Source organism: Podarcis bocagei (genome assembly GCF_964188305.1).
Source record: "Podarcis bocagei genome assembly, chromosome: 11".
Lineage (NCBI taxonomy): Eukaryota > Metazoa > Chordata > Lepidosauria > Squamata > Lacertidae > Podarcis > Podarcis bocagei.
Window position 1 is genome coordinate 1,947,297 of NC_138136.1, and position 13,716 is coordinate 1,961,012.

Below are 13,716 nucleotides of genomic sequence, written 5' to 3' on the forward strand. Positions count from 1 at the left end.
CATTTAGAAAACGCAAAAGAGGTTTGGGACACGCTGCGTACAACGCATCAGAGAGATGCTGGTTCTTCAGCGTTGCTGTATTTTGAGAAGTTGACCAATCTGAGACTTGCGCCTGATGGAGATGTTCAAGCGCACCTGACAGAAGTTTCTGCGTCAACAGATGGTGGAACGCAATTTCCGTCTTCAGGAGGAAGTGTTTTGCTTCATGATGATAAACAGCCTTAATCGCACCTACAAGGTTGTTGCCAGTCAGCTTGGTTCCCTACCTGCCGCACAGCTAACCGCGGAAAGAGTGTGTGCCGTCGTCCTGAACGAACACGACAGACTTGCTGCACTGGAAGTGAAGGACAGGGGGAGGGTAGAACAGAGTTCGAATCTTCCCACTGCTGAATCTACTGGAGAGCATGGAGTAGCATTGAGTGCTGTCCGATGCCACAATTGTGGACAGACTGGGCATCTACAGCGAAACTGTAAGAAGCCACGACAGTCAAGAGGAGCAAAGAGCAGCTCTACGAAGCCTGAGGCGTCAGGCAAAAGCCGTACCAAGTGCCAGGTGAAAACTGCAAAGGCTATGATGGCGAAAGGAACCACGCCAGATGTTGGGAACGCCTTCATAATCGACACAGGATGTACAAAACATTTATGCCCGCACAGAGGACTATTTTCGACGTTGAGGAAGCAAAGCTTCACTGTGAAACAGGCCAACGGTCAAGAGTTGGAAGCGACCGGAATTGGGACTGTGTATCTTGAGAGTCTGAACTTGACTATAAGCGATGTTTACCTGGTTCCAGAACTGAGATTTAATCTGCTGAGCGTGTCGCAGATTGCAAAGAAAGGACTGAAACTGTCCTATGATGCTAAAAGCTGCAAGATCTACAAAGATGGAGAACTGTTTCTTACTGCCAAAGAGAAAGATGGACTGTATTTGTTGACTTTTGATCATAGTGATTACATGAAATGTAATTCTTCTGATTCTAACGAAATCTCTCTTGCAGGTGTGACCAGTGTGAGCACCAGGAAGGTGTCCAAGAAGGTCGACAGAGCATTTCAGCGGGTGTATGCTGATGTGATTGGTCCTCTAGAACCATCTAGGGGCAGTGCACGATATTATCTTTTGTGTGTGGATTGTTTCACTAATTATTCTTGGGTTTATATGATGGAGAAACCGCAAGAAACTTTAGAAAAGTTTCAGGAGTTTTGTGACAAGGTTAAAAATATGCATGATGCTAACATTGATTGTCTTTTCACAGATGAGAAGCAAATTTTTCTGTTACAGAAGTTTCAGAAGTTCCTGGATGGAAAAGGGATAGACCACAAAGTTGCTGTTTCGACCGAAGCGTGGAACAGGGGGGTCTGTGTGAGGGTGAACAAAGAATTGCAAAAGGGGATGAATGCGCAATTGCTGAGTTCACATTTGCCACATGAATATTGGGCCGAATCTCTAGCGTCCTATCTTCATGTGTGGTTGAGAAAAGTCTCAACAGAGTTGGGATGTTCTCCTTTTGAGAAGCTGTTCCATAGAAAACCTTCTGTTGCCTATTTTAAGGTTTTCGGGTCTCATGTGAGAACAGAAGCTCCAGGTGGAGTAAAGAATGCCAGAGGCATTTTTGTGGGTTATGAAAAGGGTCTCTACAGAGTAATTTTGTCTGAATCTGGTCAGGTGATTCTCACAAAGTTCCTAGAGAGTGCTCCAGAGCAAGAGCGGGTTGTAGAACAAACATTTCCCACAGGTGGCAATTCAGATGATGATGATGATGATTTTTCTGATGTCACAGATTACAGTGGTACTGATGATGACACTGATAGCTCAGAGAGTTCAGTTGTAACAGTCATTGAGAGAAAATCTCACACAATGGATAGACCTTCACAGGTGAAGGAAGAACCACAGTTTGCCATTGCTACTGGTTCTCAACAGAGTCCAGAGGTTGAACCAGTAAGCACAAAGGATCAGAACCTCATACGCAGGTCTGAGAGAGCCACAAAGGGTGTACCACCAAAGAGGTACTCAAAAGAGTTTGCTAACGTAGCAGTTGCATGTGTTGCTATTGTTAACAACTCAAAGCAGGTTAAAGCAGTGTCTAAGTCAGAGACAAAGGCACAACAGAGAGTAGCTAACCAAGGTAATGCAGAAGCACTCATTCCTTGGAAGACAGACAACCAGAGAGGTACACTCGTGGAACCAGTGGTGGGGAGTTCCAAGGGTGGAACTGAAACAACAGGGGACTGTTATATGTATAACAACTGTTTGTTCTCTTCTCTGGATCATGTTTTGCCAATTGATGCTTTTGGGGGAGGTTGTCAGGAAAAAGCACCGAGGCAAAAGCCAGCTCCAGATGTCTGGAATGCAAAACAGGATGTTATGTTTTGCAGATGTACTGCTGGAGAAAAGGTGGAGCCTATTCTCTGTACTGAGCACCGGATGTTAGCTCAGAGTGTCATATGACCTGTGCTGGAAGTACAGGGGAGGAGTTGAGTCTCTTCTGATGGAGTCTGAAGGGAACAGACGCATTTCTATGTACTGTTGAGTGACAGGAATAAAACATGTAAAAAGGACTCCTGTCTGTCTCATTTCCCCTCCCTGGGAGAATGCAGGGAGGGAGAGAGAAGCAGAGTAGCGGAGGGTGTGTTCTTCACGTCTGATTGATGAGGAGAATCGCCGGAGTTATGACCTAGCCTGCCGGGAGACGCAGCGGAGAGGTCATCAAGTATCCAGCTTAATTGCCTCGGGGGAGGCCAGGTACCTCTGACTGTAAGCTGAGATACTAACACTATCAACCTGGGAGCAAGGCACAGCTCATCTACCAACCTCCGTGCCTCTCTCTGCTTTTCAGGTCTGCCACCTTGACAATTTCCTAGAGAGCAGGGGCACATTACACAGAGGACACACCCACAACTTCTGCCCTGCCCAAAAAATCTGAAAAACCCAAACTTCAAGGACACATTGGCAAAGCAATGCACTGCAAGAGATCTAGAGACTTACATCCTTGCCAATCAGATCCTCTTGATTTTCTACAATTCCCCAGGGAGCTATTCCAATAGTGCAGATCTTCCCTCTTGACTTGGAGGCATGGTCTTTCAGGGCATCCCCAACATGCCGAATAACTCCTGTAAGAGAAAAGCAAGGCAAGTACATGATAGAGGATAAATATTACTAACCTTTGCAACATGTATGTGCGGATGTAGTTCTAACACCACGTATGGATTATGGCAAAATATCAAAATAATCCCCCAGTAAAAACAAAACATTTATGTAAGTAGCAGTAAATAGGCATAACTTTACCTTTCTAAAATGCTAGGAGTTCTGTGATTCTATACTTTAAAAAAATGTGATAGAAAATATCAAATACTGAGTCTTACAAACAAATTATGTAACTGGAATAAGTCTTGAAAATTAAAAGGGAGAAAGTCACCCACTGTGCCATGCATGCAGAAGCTCTGGAGAAAACAGAGGAACTGCAAGCTTCTATATGTCTTCCACTGCTCATTTGCCTTCACAAAAAAATTGCTGGGTACAGAGACTATACCTTTAAAGCGCATATTGTTTCCCTCAAAGAATTCTGGGCACCTTCACAGAGTTACAATTCATAGCAACCCTTAACAAACAACAGTGCCCAGAATTCTTTGAGGGGGGAAACATGCTTCAAATCTGCTTTATAGGTAAATTATCTACACAGCCTTGGCTTAGAGAAAAGATGTGACTGAAGAGGGGGAAACGAAATTATGGCCCAGTTTGGGCATGATGGTAAACCATTATTAATGGCTTATGGTGGATGTGCTGATCTCACATGCTTTGCTGCTCTCCACCAGCCCAGGGAAGAAACAAACCACAATCTGTGGCTTGGAGTTAGGTCTGAAACAGTGATTACAGTTTGCTTTGCTCTAATAAACTACAATCTGCAGCAAAGGTTTGACTTGGCTTGCTGGATGTGGGTTTTTCTAATAGCAGCTTTCCCCCCAATGCAATTGGTAGTGAGGTGGGATTTTTTTTCAGGCTTGGGGAAAGGGTTAAAGTCCTATCCCTATCTAGATCCTGCTAAGAAAATTTGCACTTTAAAAAACATATATATTAAATGCAAACCATGTATTTAATGCCACATTTAGTTTGAATGATGTCTAGATAGAAATGTATTAAATGAACATAATGCTGTCTGCTTCATTTAATGCAGTGACAGGATTTTTTCAGGATCCTGTGACCATGAAAAAGCTTTTTATGCCATAGAAAGAATTCCATCTGCTTCAGGGATTTCATTCTGCCAGGTTATTGTTACCTGTGTTTACTCCTCCAGTAAATATCCATGCTCCAGTTGTCATGGCAGCTTTAATGAGACCTTTCCCAAAGACTTGCTTGAGCTTTGGCTGAAGTTCAAAATTCTGGAGACCTCCATGCACAGAGATGAGAAGTTTGGGAAGTTCAAGCTGCCATTCCTTGGTCATCAAGTGTAGAAGAAGATCAGGCTTTGTGTCAAAAGACACACGCACATACTACAGAGGGAAGGGCATTGATTTGAAACAAAAGCAAAGAGTGAAGACGAGAAGCTGGTAATAGACATGCAGCTGGAATATTTACACTTGATCTTGGCCAAAAGACCGAGATGCATCATCATCCCATGAATTAAAAAGACATGGGAATAATTCATTAGGCTTTTGCTGAACTTCTGCACAATGGAATTTATGTGGAAGTTAATACAGAACCAGATCTCAGAAGCATTTGGTTGAAAATCCATCTGTTAACATATAGTTTGAAGAGAAGTGCTACTTAACCAAATAAAATGAAAAATACAAACTCAAGAGAGTAAGATGATTTTGCTTAGTTGATTTTCCAGGGGTTGGCAGACCTGCTGTCTGCAAAGGCCTTCTTAGGTGCCCCCAGGGTGAACCAAAATCTACAGATTCCTGGATTCCTTTTTTCCCTTTCTTTTTCTTTTTAATGTACGCTTCTAGTATTTTTTAAAACCTGAGACATGAGTCAAAACTGAGAGAGAGGAGGAAAACATATGTATGTTTGTGTAGACTGTGAGAGGGAGATAAAGTGTGTAAGGGGGGGGGAGAGAGACGTGTGGTCTCTCTCTCTCTCGTGTGTGTGTGTGTGTGTGTGTGTGTGTGTGTGAGAGAGAGAGAGAGAGAGAGAGAGAGAGAGAGAGAGAGAGAGAGAGAGAGAGAGGTGCCAAGCATGAGCCTGTGTCAGAGAGTGTGATGTGCCCACATGTTGTTATCAGACTGATCTAAAAAATGGCAAAACTTACTCAGCTCAGCTCACTCCACAGTAGTCATGGAGCAACTTGCTAATGAACTCAGGAGAGTTTACAACTCATATAGCATGGGAGTCTCTGTGTCAAGTTGCTTTGAGCAAGTTGCTGGCTGCATTCAGAGGAAACCATAAACTATGTGGATGTGCCAAGGCAAATCTCATCTTCTCATTCTCCACTCTTTCCCTCTAACATGGCCACAAAGAGGTTTCACTTTCATTTTTATCTGATGGCTTAGAACAAATGGCTTAGAACAGGGGTGGCCAACTCCAATGAGATTGTGATCTACTCACAGAGTTAAAAGGTTTTGGGGAAAGGAAGTAAGCACCATTTTGGGGGGTGGCTCAGCTTTTTTTAGGGGAGCCAAACTGGTTGAGCTTCTTTGGGGGGAGCCAGTGATCTACCACAGACGTCCAGTGATCTACCGGTAGATCACAATCTACCTCATGGACATGCCTGGCTTAGAACAAAGGGGAACTGGAGAGAGGGAAGAGTTTGCTGTTACCTCCAAATGCAACCACTCTCAACCTCGTCTATCTCATAATATTGTGAGGATCAAACAGGGTAAGAATTTGAAAGTGGCTTCTTTCTTCTGCACTGGAAAAACTGAACTGTAGTTTACAGTGGACTGATGAAGCAGAATGGATATGGCTTGACTTATATGGAAATTCACAATTGTGGCACATTATTTTTGAAGATGATGAACCGGCAACACCATTAACGCTACTGCTTACAGGACAAGAAGAATAAATGGAGTGTTGTGGCCTCAGGTTTACTAAATTATATTGAAATGGATGAGTAAGTTCAGTGCACAATGTCTAGCTCTAATAATGATTTTCTCAAACATGGTAGCTGTCAGAAAGTATTAGATTGTAGAAAGAGTTTATTCAATGTTTGCTAGAGGAGCAAGTACCAGGCCTGCCCAACTGTTTCTCTTCATGCCTGCAGCACTGCAGTTAAAAGCCGAGGGCAGTGAGGGACCTTGACATGGCGTAATCAAGGTTAACAAGCTTCAGTGAGAATGAAGGGTTGCCATGTGATTTTGTGTTGTTGAAAGACAAGTTTCTGGGTTTGAGGAATTTGGCTTTTGAAGCTTCAAATAAAATTTTATAACTATTGGAATGAAAAAAGTAGTAATGCCATTTGCTAATCTATGTCAGTCAAACTCTATATGTGTCAATTTGTAGGTAGCTGGCATGAACTTCCTCTTTATGGGGCTCATTACTTTTGCCAATTAGCAGTTATTCTACACAGCATTGTAGACAGCATTAATGTCAAGGAAATTTGAAGAGAAGCTTGCAGTTTAACCATAAAAATACTGACCAGGCAAATGCTACCAGGTAATGTGGCCAGCCTTCAGTAAAGCTATCATGTTGATTTGAAAATTAGTAAGATAATCAATAGAAATAAATTTCAAGTGAACATGAAGCAAAGAGCAAAGTATCTTCTTTCTGTGAAGCGAACAAATTACTTTTATGGAGATAAGCTGAAAAATTATAAAACCACACATGGAGGTTTGCATTGTGTTTTAAAGTTACATCAGTATCTGACAGTGCCTGATGTTTTCCTTGGAAGTCTGACAATAAGCATTCCCTCATTTAATAAATGTGACACACTGCACTGCAGATAGAATTTGGTTATTCTATATTAAAGAAGAACAATTTTAATAAACAATACATTTCTGTTACATTTTTCCTACTGCAGAAAACAGTGGGAGTTGATCTGCTGCTCACCCATCAGCAAAACTGATAAAACTTTTATTTTATTTCGCAAGTATCTAGTCCTCTGGGGTCACTTTATTCAAAGCCGTCAGGCTCACATTTATCTCCAAAAACTACTGTTTGCCAACAATGTGAAACATCTTCCTATTGAACATGAGCTCACTGTAAAACTGAGCAGAGTCTTTTGTATTGTATTAGAACTTGCCTTACAATTTTAGGAAAGAACAAGGTAGAAGCTTTCCTAGAGTCGGAGGGCAGAAACATGGAAACACTGCTGAAAATGAAAGCCATGTATTGGCTCTCCACTCCTTTTGATTTTATTGTATTCCAATATAATTACACTTAAGCCCCGTGCCTAACTGCAACCATGCTTGGAAAAACATTTACTGAGGTAGACTATTGGTTCAGCTAGATCAGTATTGTCGATCCTGATTGGCTGTGGATCCAGAGCAGTCTTCCCCTGCCCTGCGTGAACATGTTAAGGATTGAACCTGGAATCCCTTGCATGTACAGCATCTGTTTTGTGACTGAGCTGTGGTTCTTGGCCACATTTCCCACACACCCATGTTTCTCCCTCTTCCCCACTGCTATTTCCCCCACTGGCTACCTTTTAGGTTGCAAGGCTCCTTGGAAACATGAATTTGCCCATATTACTGATGCAACTCTGCAATGCATCAGTGATGCTAATGTTCATGGCGGAATAATCTGCACCATTCCCTAGAATGTGCACCCAAGATACACACACACAGAAATAAAAGCAAACACGAAGTAAGGAACTTATGAAGTAAGGACCACGTTCTGGTCCAAATTATGAGGGTTTTAGTTACCATGGCTTTATTCGAGTGACCTCCACCTTGGAACTCAATGGTTCCAAAAGCATCGGTGGGACTGAGCTGAGTGTGCTTGCTGATTGACCACTTCTCTGACTGGATGTCATTTCGAGGAAGCCGGCTTTCATTCTTCTCATTCTGAATAATGGAGATGCTTGGAGTAAGTCCCACATGTTGACCTATTAGGCGCCCACAGCAACACCTATGGCATCAAGCAAAAATTACTTGTATTTCTTCACAAAGAGGCAGATGAGATTAAATTAAGTCATTGTGGCTACTGAAGTAAAACACTTCAGTCTTCAAAACAGTTTCCCTCTCAGTAGACATAGTTAGGATACAAAGATAGGTGAAGACAACCACACAGAACTCCACAATAACTTTAATAAAGGTGCTGGCGGAGCTTTTCTCATCCCTGTTGGAGATGCTATACCCGCCAACATTCTCTTTAAGATAGTACTATTCAAAGGTACACATGGCTGGTCACTCTGACGCAGATCAACTTTGATTTGCATCCCTTTATGGCTCAAAGGTAAATGTCAAATGAAACCATGGCCCTCTAGATGCTACTGCACTAGAAATTCCATCTTGTGGAGTTCAACATCTGGAGGCCCACCAGTTCCTCATCTCTCTTCACAGGCAATAAGGTGACACCTTTTACTGGCCAAATTGTGGACCAGTACCACATGGGTGGTGCTGTGGTCTAAACAACTGAGTCTCTTCGGCTTGCTGATCAGAAGGTCGGTGGTTCGAATCCCCGTGACGGGGTGAGTTCCCATTGATTGGTCCCTGCTCCTGCCAACCTAGCAGTTCGAAAGCACGTCAAAGTACAAGTAGATAAATAGGTACCGCTCCGGCGAGAAGGTAGACGGTGTTTCCGTGCGCTGCTCTGGTTTGCCAGAAGCGGCTTAGTCATGCTGGCCACATGACCCAGAAGCTGTCTGTGGACAAACACCAGCTCCCTTGGCCAGTAAAGCGAGATGAGTGCGCAACCCCAGAGTCGTCCGCAACTGGACCTAATGGTCAGGGGTACCTTTACCTTTACCTTGGTAAAGGTAACTTTGGAATACTGTATATGAACTGCATATCCAGATTATGAAATTACCTTTGTACAACTGTTTTTGTCTTATTGCAAGCAAACATCCACAAGACATACCCCAAAGCCATTTCAGGCTGCAACAATGGCCCTCAGCACCAGCCTTTGTACAGCAGCATGTCTTTAACTCACATGAAATCACTGCAAGAGAGCCTTTTCACATATTCTTGGTGACACCGTGGAAAGGTTATATTGCAGGGATTTCAAGTAGGTTAAACATGAGATTACACAAACTGAAATAATTGATACAATAAATATTTTTGCCACTATGGGCTAACAGAACTTGAAAACATTTAAATTTCCATGATACTTCAAGAAAATTACACTTTTAAGAAATGGAAAATGGTAAGAAATGGTCGTTTAAATATTGTCCCAACTTCTTCTCAAAGGCTGTATTACGTTAAAAAGATATTTTACTTATAATGCAGGATACAGTGGTACCTTGGTTTGCAACCGCTTTGGATTACAACTGTTTTGGACTACAACCATGCCAAACCCAGAAGTGCGTGTCTCTTTTTTTGGATTACAAACCATTTTTTTGGAGGCCCCATTGGCGAAAGAGCGCCTTGGGTTACAACCTGTTTTGGTTTACAACCGGACCTGCGGAACAGCTATATCTCTAACTTGAAGTATTTTCCTGGGTAAAGGAAAATTATTATTATTAAATTTGTATATCGCCCTTCATCCAAAGATCACAGGGAAGTTCACAACATAAAAATTCAAAATTAGAACACAAGATACAGAATAAAAACAAAAGCAAACCAATACTCCCACAAAGACATCTAAAAGGATATAGAATGTTAATTAGCCAAAGGCCTGGTTAAAGAGCTACATTGTGTTCACATCGATATTGTGTCCATCTTAGTTTAACAACATTTGTTGCCTGGCAATTACTAGAATAGAGCTGTTTCTTCTCTGACAGGTATCAAAAGCCAAGATCCAATGAGATATAATAGGTTAAGTATAAGCTGTCACGAAAAGCAAGTTCATTGACAAAAGCCATGCCATACCTATGGGGGTCTTTGGTGCTGGGTATGATGTGAACACATTCCCTTTTGTAAAATGCTCTTTCTATCCATGACTTCTGAGCCTGAAAAAGAGATGAATAAAAAATCCATAAAATAAATTTCCTGTTCAATATCATTTTTAAAGGACAACAAAGCATTTAACATAGGATGCTCCACAGTAGCAAAGTTTAGGGGTTGTGTTTTTCAATAAAAGGCTCCACTGGCATTTCTTATGGGGCTTGGTGGATTGCATACAGCATTAATATTAATATAATCAACAAAATAAAACAAATGAAAATAACGATACATTAAACCTCTCCAATTGGTGAGAAACCCCTTGACATTACATTCTTTTTGCTGTTTTGAAATCACTTAAAACAACTACAGTGGTACCTCTAGATATGAACGGGATCTGTTCCGGAGCCCCATTCGCATCTAGAGGTAAATGTAACTAGCGACGGCACGTCTGAGCACGCGCATGCCGCTTTTCGCCGCTTCTGTGCATGCACGTGACATCATTTTGAGCATGCGCAAGCGGCGAAACCCGGAAGTAACGCGCTCCGTTACTTCCGGGTTACCGAGGAGCGCAACTCGAATGCGCTCAACTCAAAGCATATTTAACCCGAGGTATGACTGTATTTTGCATGGGGATCACTGAACACATCTGACTTCTTAATTAAGTCAAAGCTCAGAATCCACTTGTTTAGTGGATTCTGGTGTGTGATTCTTATATGGCAGGATTAGAATATAGATTATCATACAATTCATACTGACTACCTTGAAAAACAGGGAATCCAGAAACAGGAAGGAAACAAATAAGAACATCATTTGTAGAATCCCAAGGTGTGGAATGGATTTTGTTTTGCTTCGCAACCAGAAATATTTGTGAATTTTTGTCAACATTCAAAAGTTCATTCTGGCACCAGATTAACACCAGCACCATACACTTGTACACATCTCTTTAGAAACCATCCATCAAAGTGGGACACACCTGGAGAGTCCTTAAATGATCATGCTAAGTATCAGCCCTTTCCTTCCTGTAGTGTAACACATATTATCATCATTTCCTCTGGGAACATAGGAGGAAACATGGTCTAACTTTACCTTTACCTATAGGTGGGTTGTTGTTTTTTATGTTTGTTTCTGTTACCTTTCTGTGTTATATCCCATTCAAAGATATATATCTAAGTTATATCACATTCTCAACAAAAAAAAATATGAACAAGAGAGGAGGACATAAGAAGCACCAAAGAAGGGGAGCCACAATATAAAGCAGCAGTTACATTTGAACAGCAGCAGACCAAGTTGTGCCGGAAAAAGAATTGAGTTCCATACAGCTGTGTAATTTGAGACTCTGGACTTAATGGTTTTATGATGTCTTCCTTTAGATAGACTTGTGAATCACTTCAGTGCTGAAGCACACAATTAACATTTTTCTTCCCTCCCCGTACCCCATTCCATGATTTACAACTGCATCCACATGCAAAAAACAAGCTAAAAGCATTTTTCCAACCCTGATTAAAAAGAAGAAATACTGTATTTTTCGCACCATAGGACGCAGTTTTTCTGTCTTAAAAACTAAGGGGAAAAGTCTGTGCGTCCTATGGAGCGAATGCAGGGGGGGAGGCACGCAGGAAAAGCCCCCAAGAGCCACACACAAGCTTCGTGCGGCTCTTGCGGGCTTTTCCCCAGGAGAGAGAAGGGACTGACGCAGTCAGTCAGTCCCTTCTCCCTCCTCTAGAAAAGCCTTGCGCAATCTCTCCAGCTGCAGGGAGGCTGCGCAAGGCTAAAGAGGAAGCCTGGGCAGAGAGCGCAATCCATCCCCTCGCTGCCCGGGCTTCCTCTTTAGCCTTGCACGCCTCTCCACCCGCGGGAGAGGCTTTTTTTTGCCCATTGACAACAACCTCTTTGAGAGAAACATGCTTTCTGAATCATGTACAGTGGTACCTCGGGTTAAGAACTTAATTCTTTCTGGAGGTCCATTCTTAACCTGTAACTGTTCTTAACCTGAAGCACCACTTTAGCTAATGGGGCCTCCTGCTGCTGCCATGCCGCCGGAGCACGATTTCTGTTCTCATCCTGAAGCAAAGTTCTTAACCCGAGGTACTATTTCTGGGTTAGCGGAGTCAGTAACCTAAAGCGTCTTTAACCTGAAGCGTATGTAACCCAAGGTACCACTGTACTTGTAAGTACAGTGGTACCTCGGGTTAAGTACTTCATTTGTTCTGGAGGTCCGTTCTTAACCTGAAACTGTTCTTAACCTGAAGCACCACTTTAGCTAATGGGGCCTCCTGCTGCCGCCACCGCGCAATTTCTGTTCTCATCCTGAAGCAAAGTTCTTAACCCGAGGTACTATTTCTGGGTTAGCGGAGTCTGTAACCTGAAGCGTCTGTAACCCGAGATGTCACTGTACCATCAACAGAAGCTGGTATCACCCTCAATCTGCATCTAGCAGCATGCAAAGATAACAAAATGAAAAGGCCCAGAAATGAACAAGCAAAAAATCATGCAAAATCTTAGCTTCTGCTCATTCTGGAGAAGCCATTCACTATGTGGATGCTATCTTTAAAAGAGCAGGCGGTATCAACAGAGTTTTTGTTCTCAAGTAGAGTGGGTGTGCAATGGGTCAATGGGGAAAACTAGCAATAGCATAATTTTTATAATTCTTAAAATTATCTTAATTTTCTAATGGCACAATTCTATGCACTTTGACTCAGATGTGGGTAAGCAGGTAAGCCTAAGTAGCCTATTTCAAGTCAATATGATGTTTTTAATAATTAATCTAAGGACAAAAAGTACCACTCCAGCAATTAAGAGATGACCTCCCTCCCCCTCTTTGAATTTAGATATATTTAGAAAACATGCAAAGAAACAAAATGCATTCAAAGATGATTAGAGCTGATGAGATTTACATGAGTGCTTATGGTAGCTATAGGCTATGTGAAAAAGACTGTTGCTACAATCCTAAGCACACAGTTACTGTGGTGCAAGTGCAAACATGCTAAGGAGGAGTAGCATGCATTAAATGCCATTTATACCTAAAACAGCAGCCCAGTCCCTTGAATATACTTCCTGCTACTTCATGCCCTGGCAAAAACATCAGCTTTGAAAAATTAATTGCCATAGTTCATTTCTGACTAGAAGGAACAGTGTTTGTTCCATTAACATTCTTCTGGCTATACTGTATATGAATTTTTCAGAAGTAAAGCTTTTCATAAATGAATACCCTATAAAATATCATCGGAACAGTAAAAGACTATAGAGATATCAAAATGATTTTAGTACCAGATTATATTTTAATGATTTCCTCTTTAGTTTCCTACATCCACCCTACAATGGGAAAGCCAAGTATAGGTATCCTTGATGTAGCTGATGCTCTGATCTTAAATTCGTTAAGCAAACCTGCGGTGGCACAAGTCAAAATGCAGCCCTGTACTAAAAAAGGAAGAAGTGGTTGTTTCTCACATCCCAGGAAAATGGCATGGCAGAGCACCCATACAAGCCTTGGCACCCGTACAAGCCTTGGCCAGCGCTAAGGGCATGGAAGGAAATGATGAATGTGGGGGTTTGGAAAACACTTTAAACAAGTTTTCACAATGAGGGTTTATAATACCTTTATTATCATAATTTGTTTGCTTTGCCTGAATATTCTTTCCACACATATGAGAGTAAGCTTGATCATGTTTAAACTAATAATTAGGATTGCATGCAGTGGGGTAACCTTAGCTAACCTCTCTTGAGTTCTGATTTCACAGAAACCCATCTTTGCCATGCTAAAACACACACAGAACCCTATTTGAACTTAATTTGTATGCACAA

General features: G+C 41.9%; 1 protein-coding gene across 9 annotated transcripts in view; it reads right to left on the bottom strand.

Moving 5' to 3' along the window:
- Positions 1-13,716, bottom strand: part of TRPM3 (transient receptor potential cation channel subfamily M member 3) — a gene marked incomplete at its 5' end in the record, with an annotated part of 449,010 nt that overhangs the window by 139,680 nt on the left and 295,614 nt on the right. For all 9 annotated transcript variants that reach the window (XM_081213521.1, XM_081213522.1, XM_081213517.1 and 6 more), the window contains 4 exons: positions 2,981-3,105; positions 4,269-4,482; positions 7,795-7,999; positions 9,901-9,980. In XM_081213521.1, coding sequence (XP_081069647.1) covers positions 2,981-3,105; positions 4,269-4,482; positions 7,795-7,999; positions 9,901-9,980 — 624 coding nt within the window. The remainder of the gene's footprint in view (positions 1-2,980; positions 3,106-4,268; positions 4,483-7,794; positions 8,000-9,900; positions 9,981-13,716) is intronic.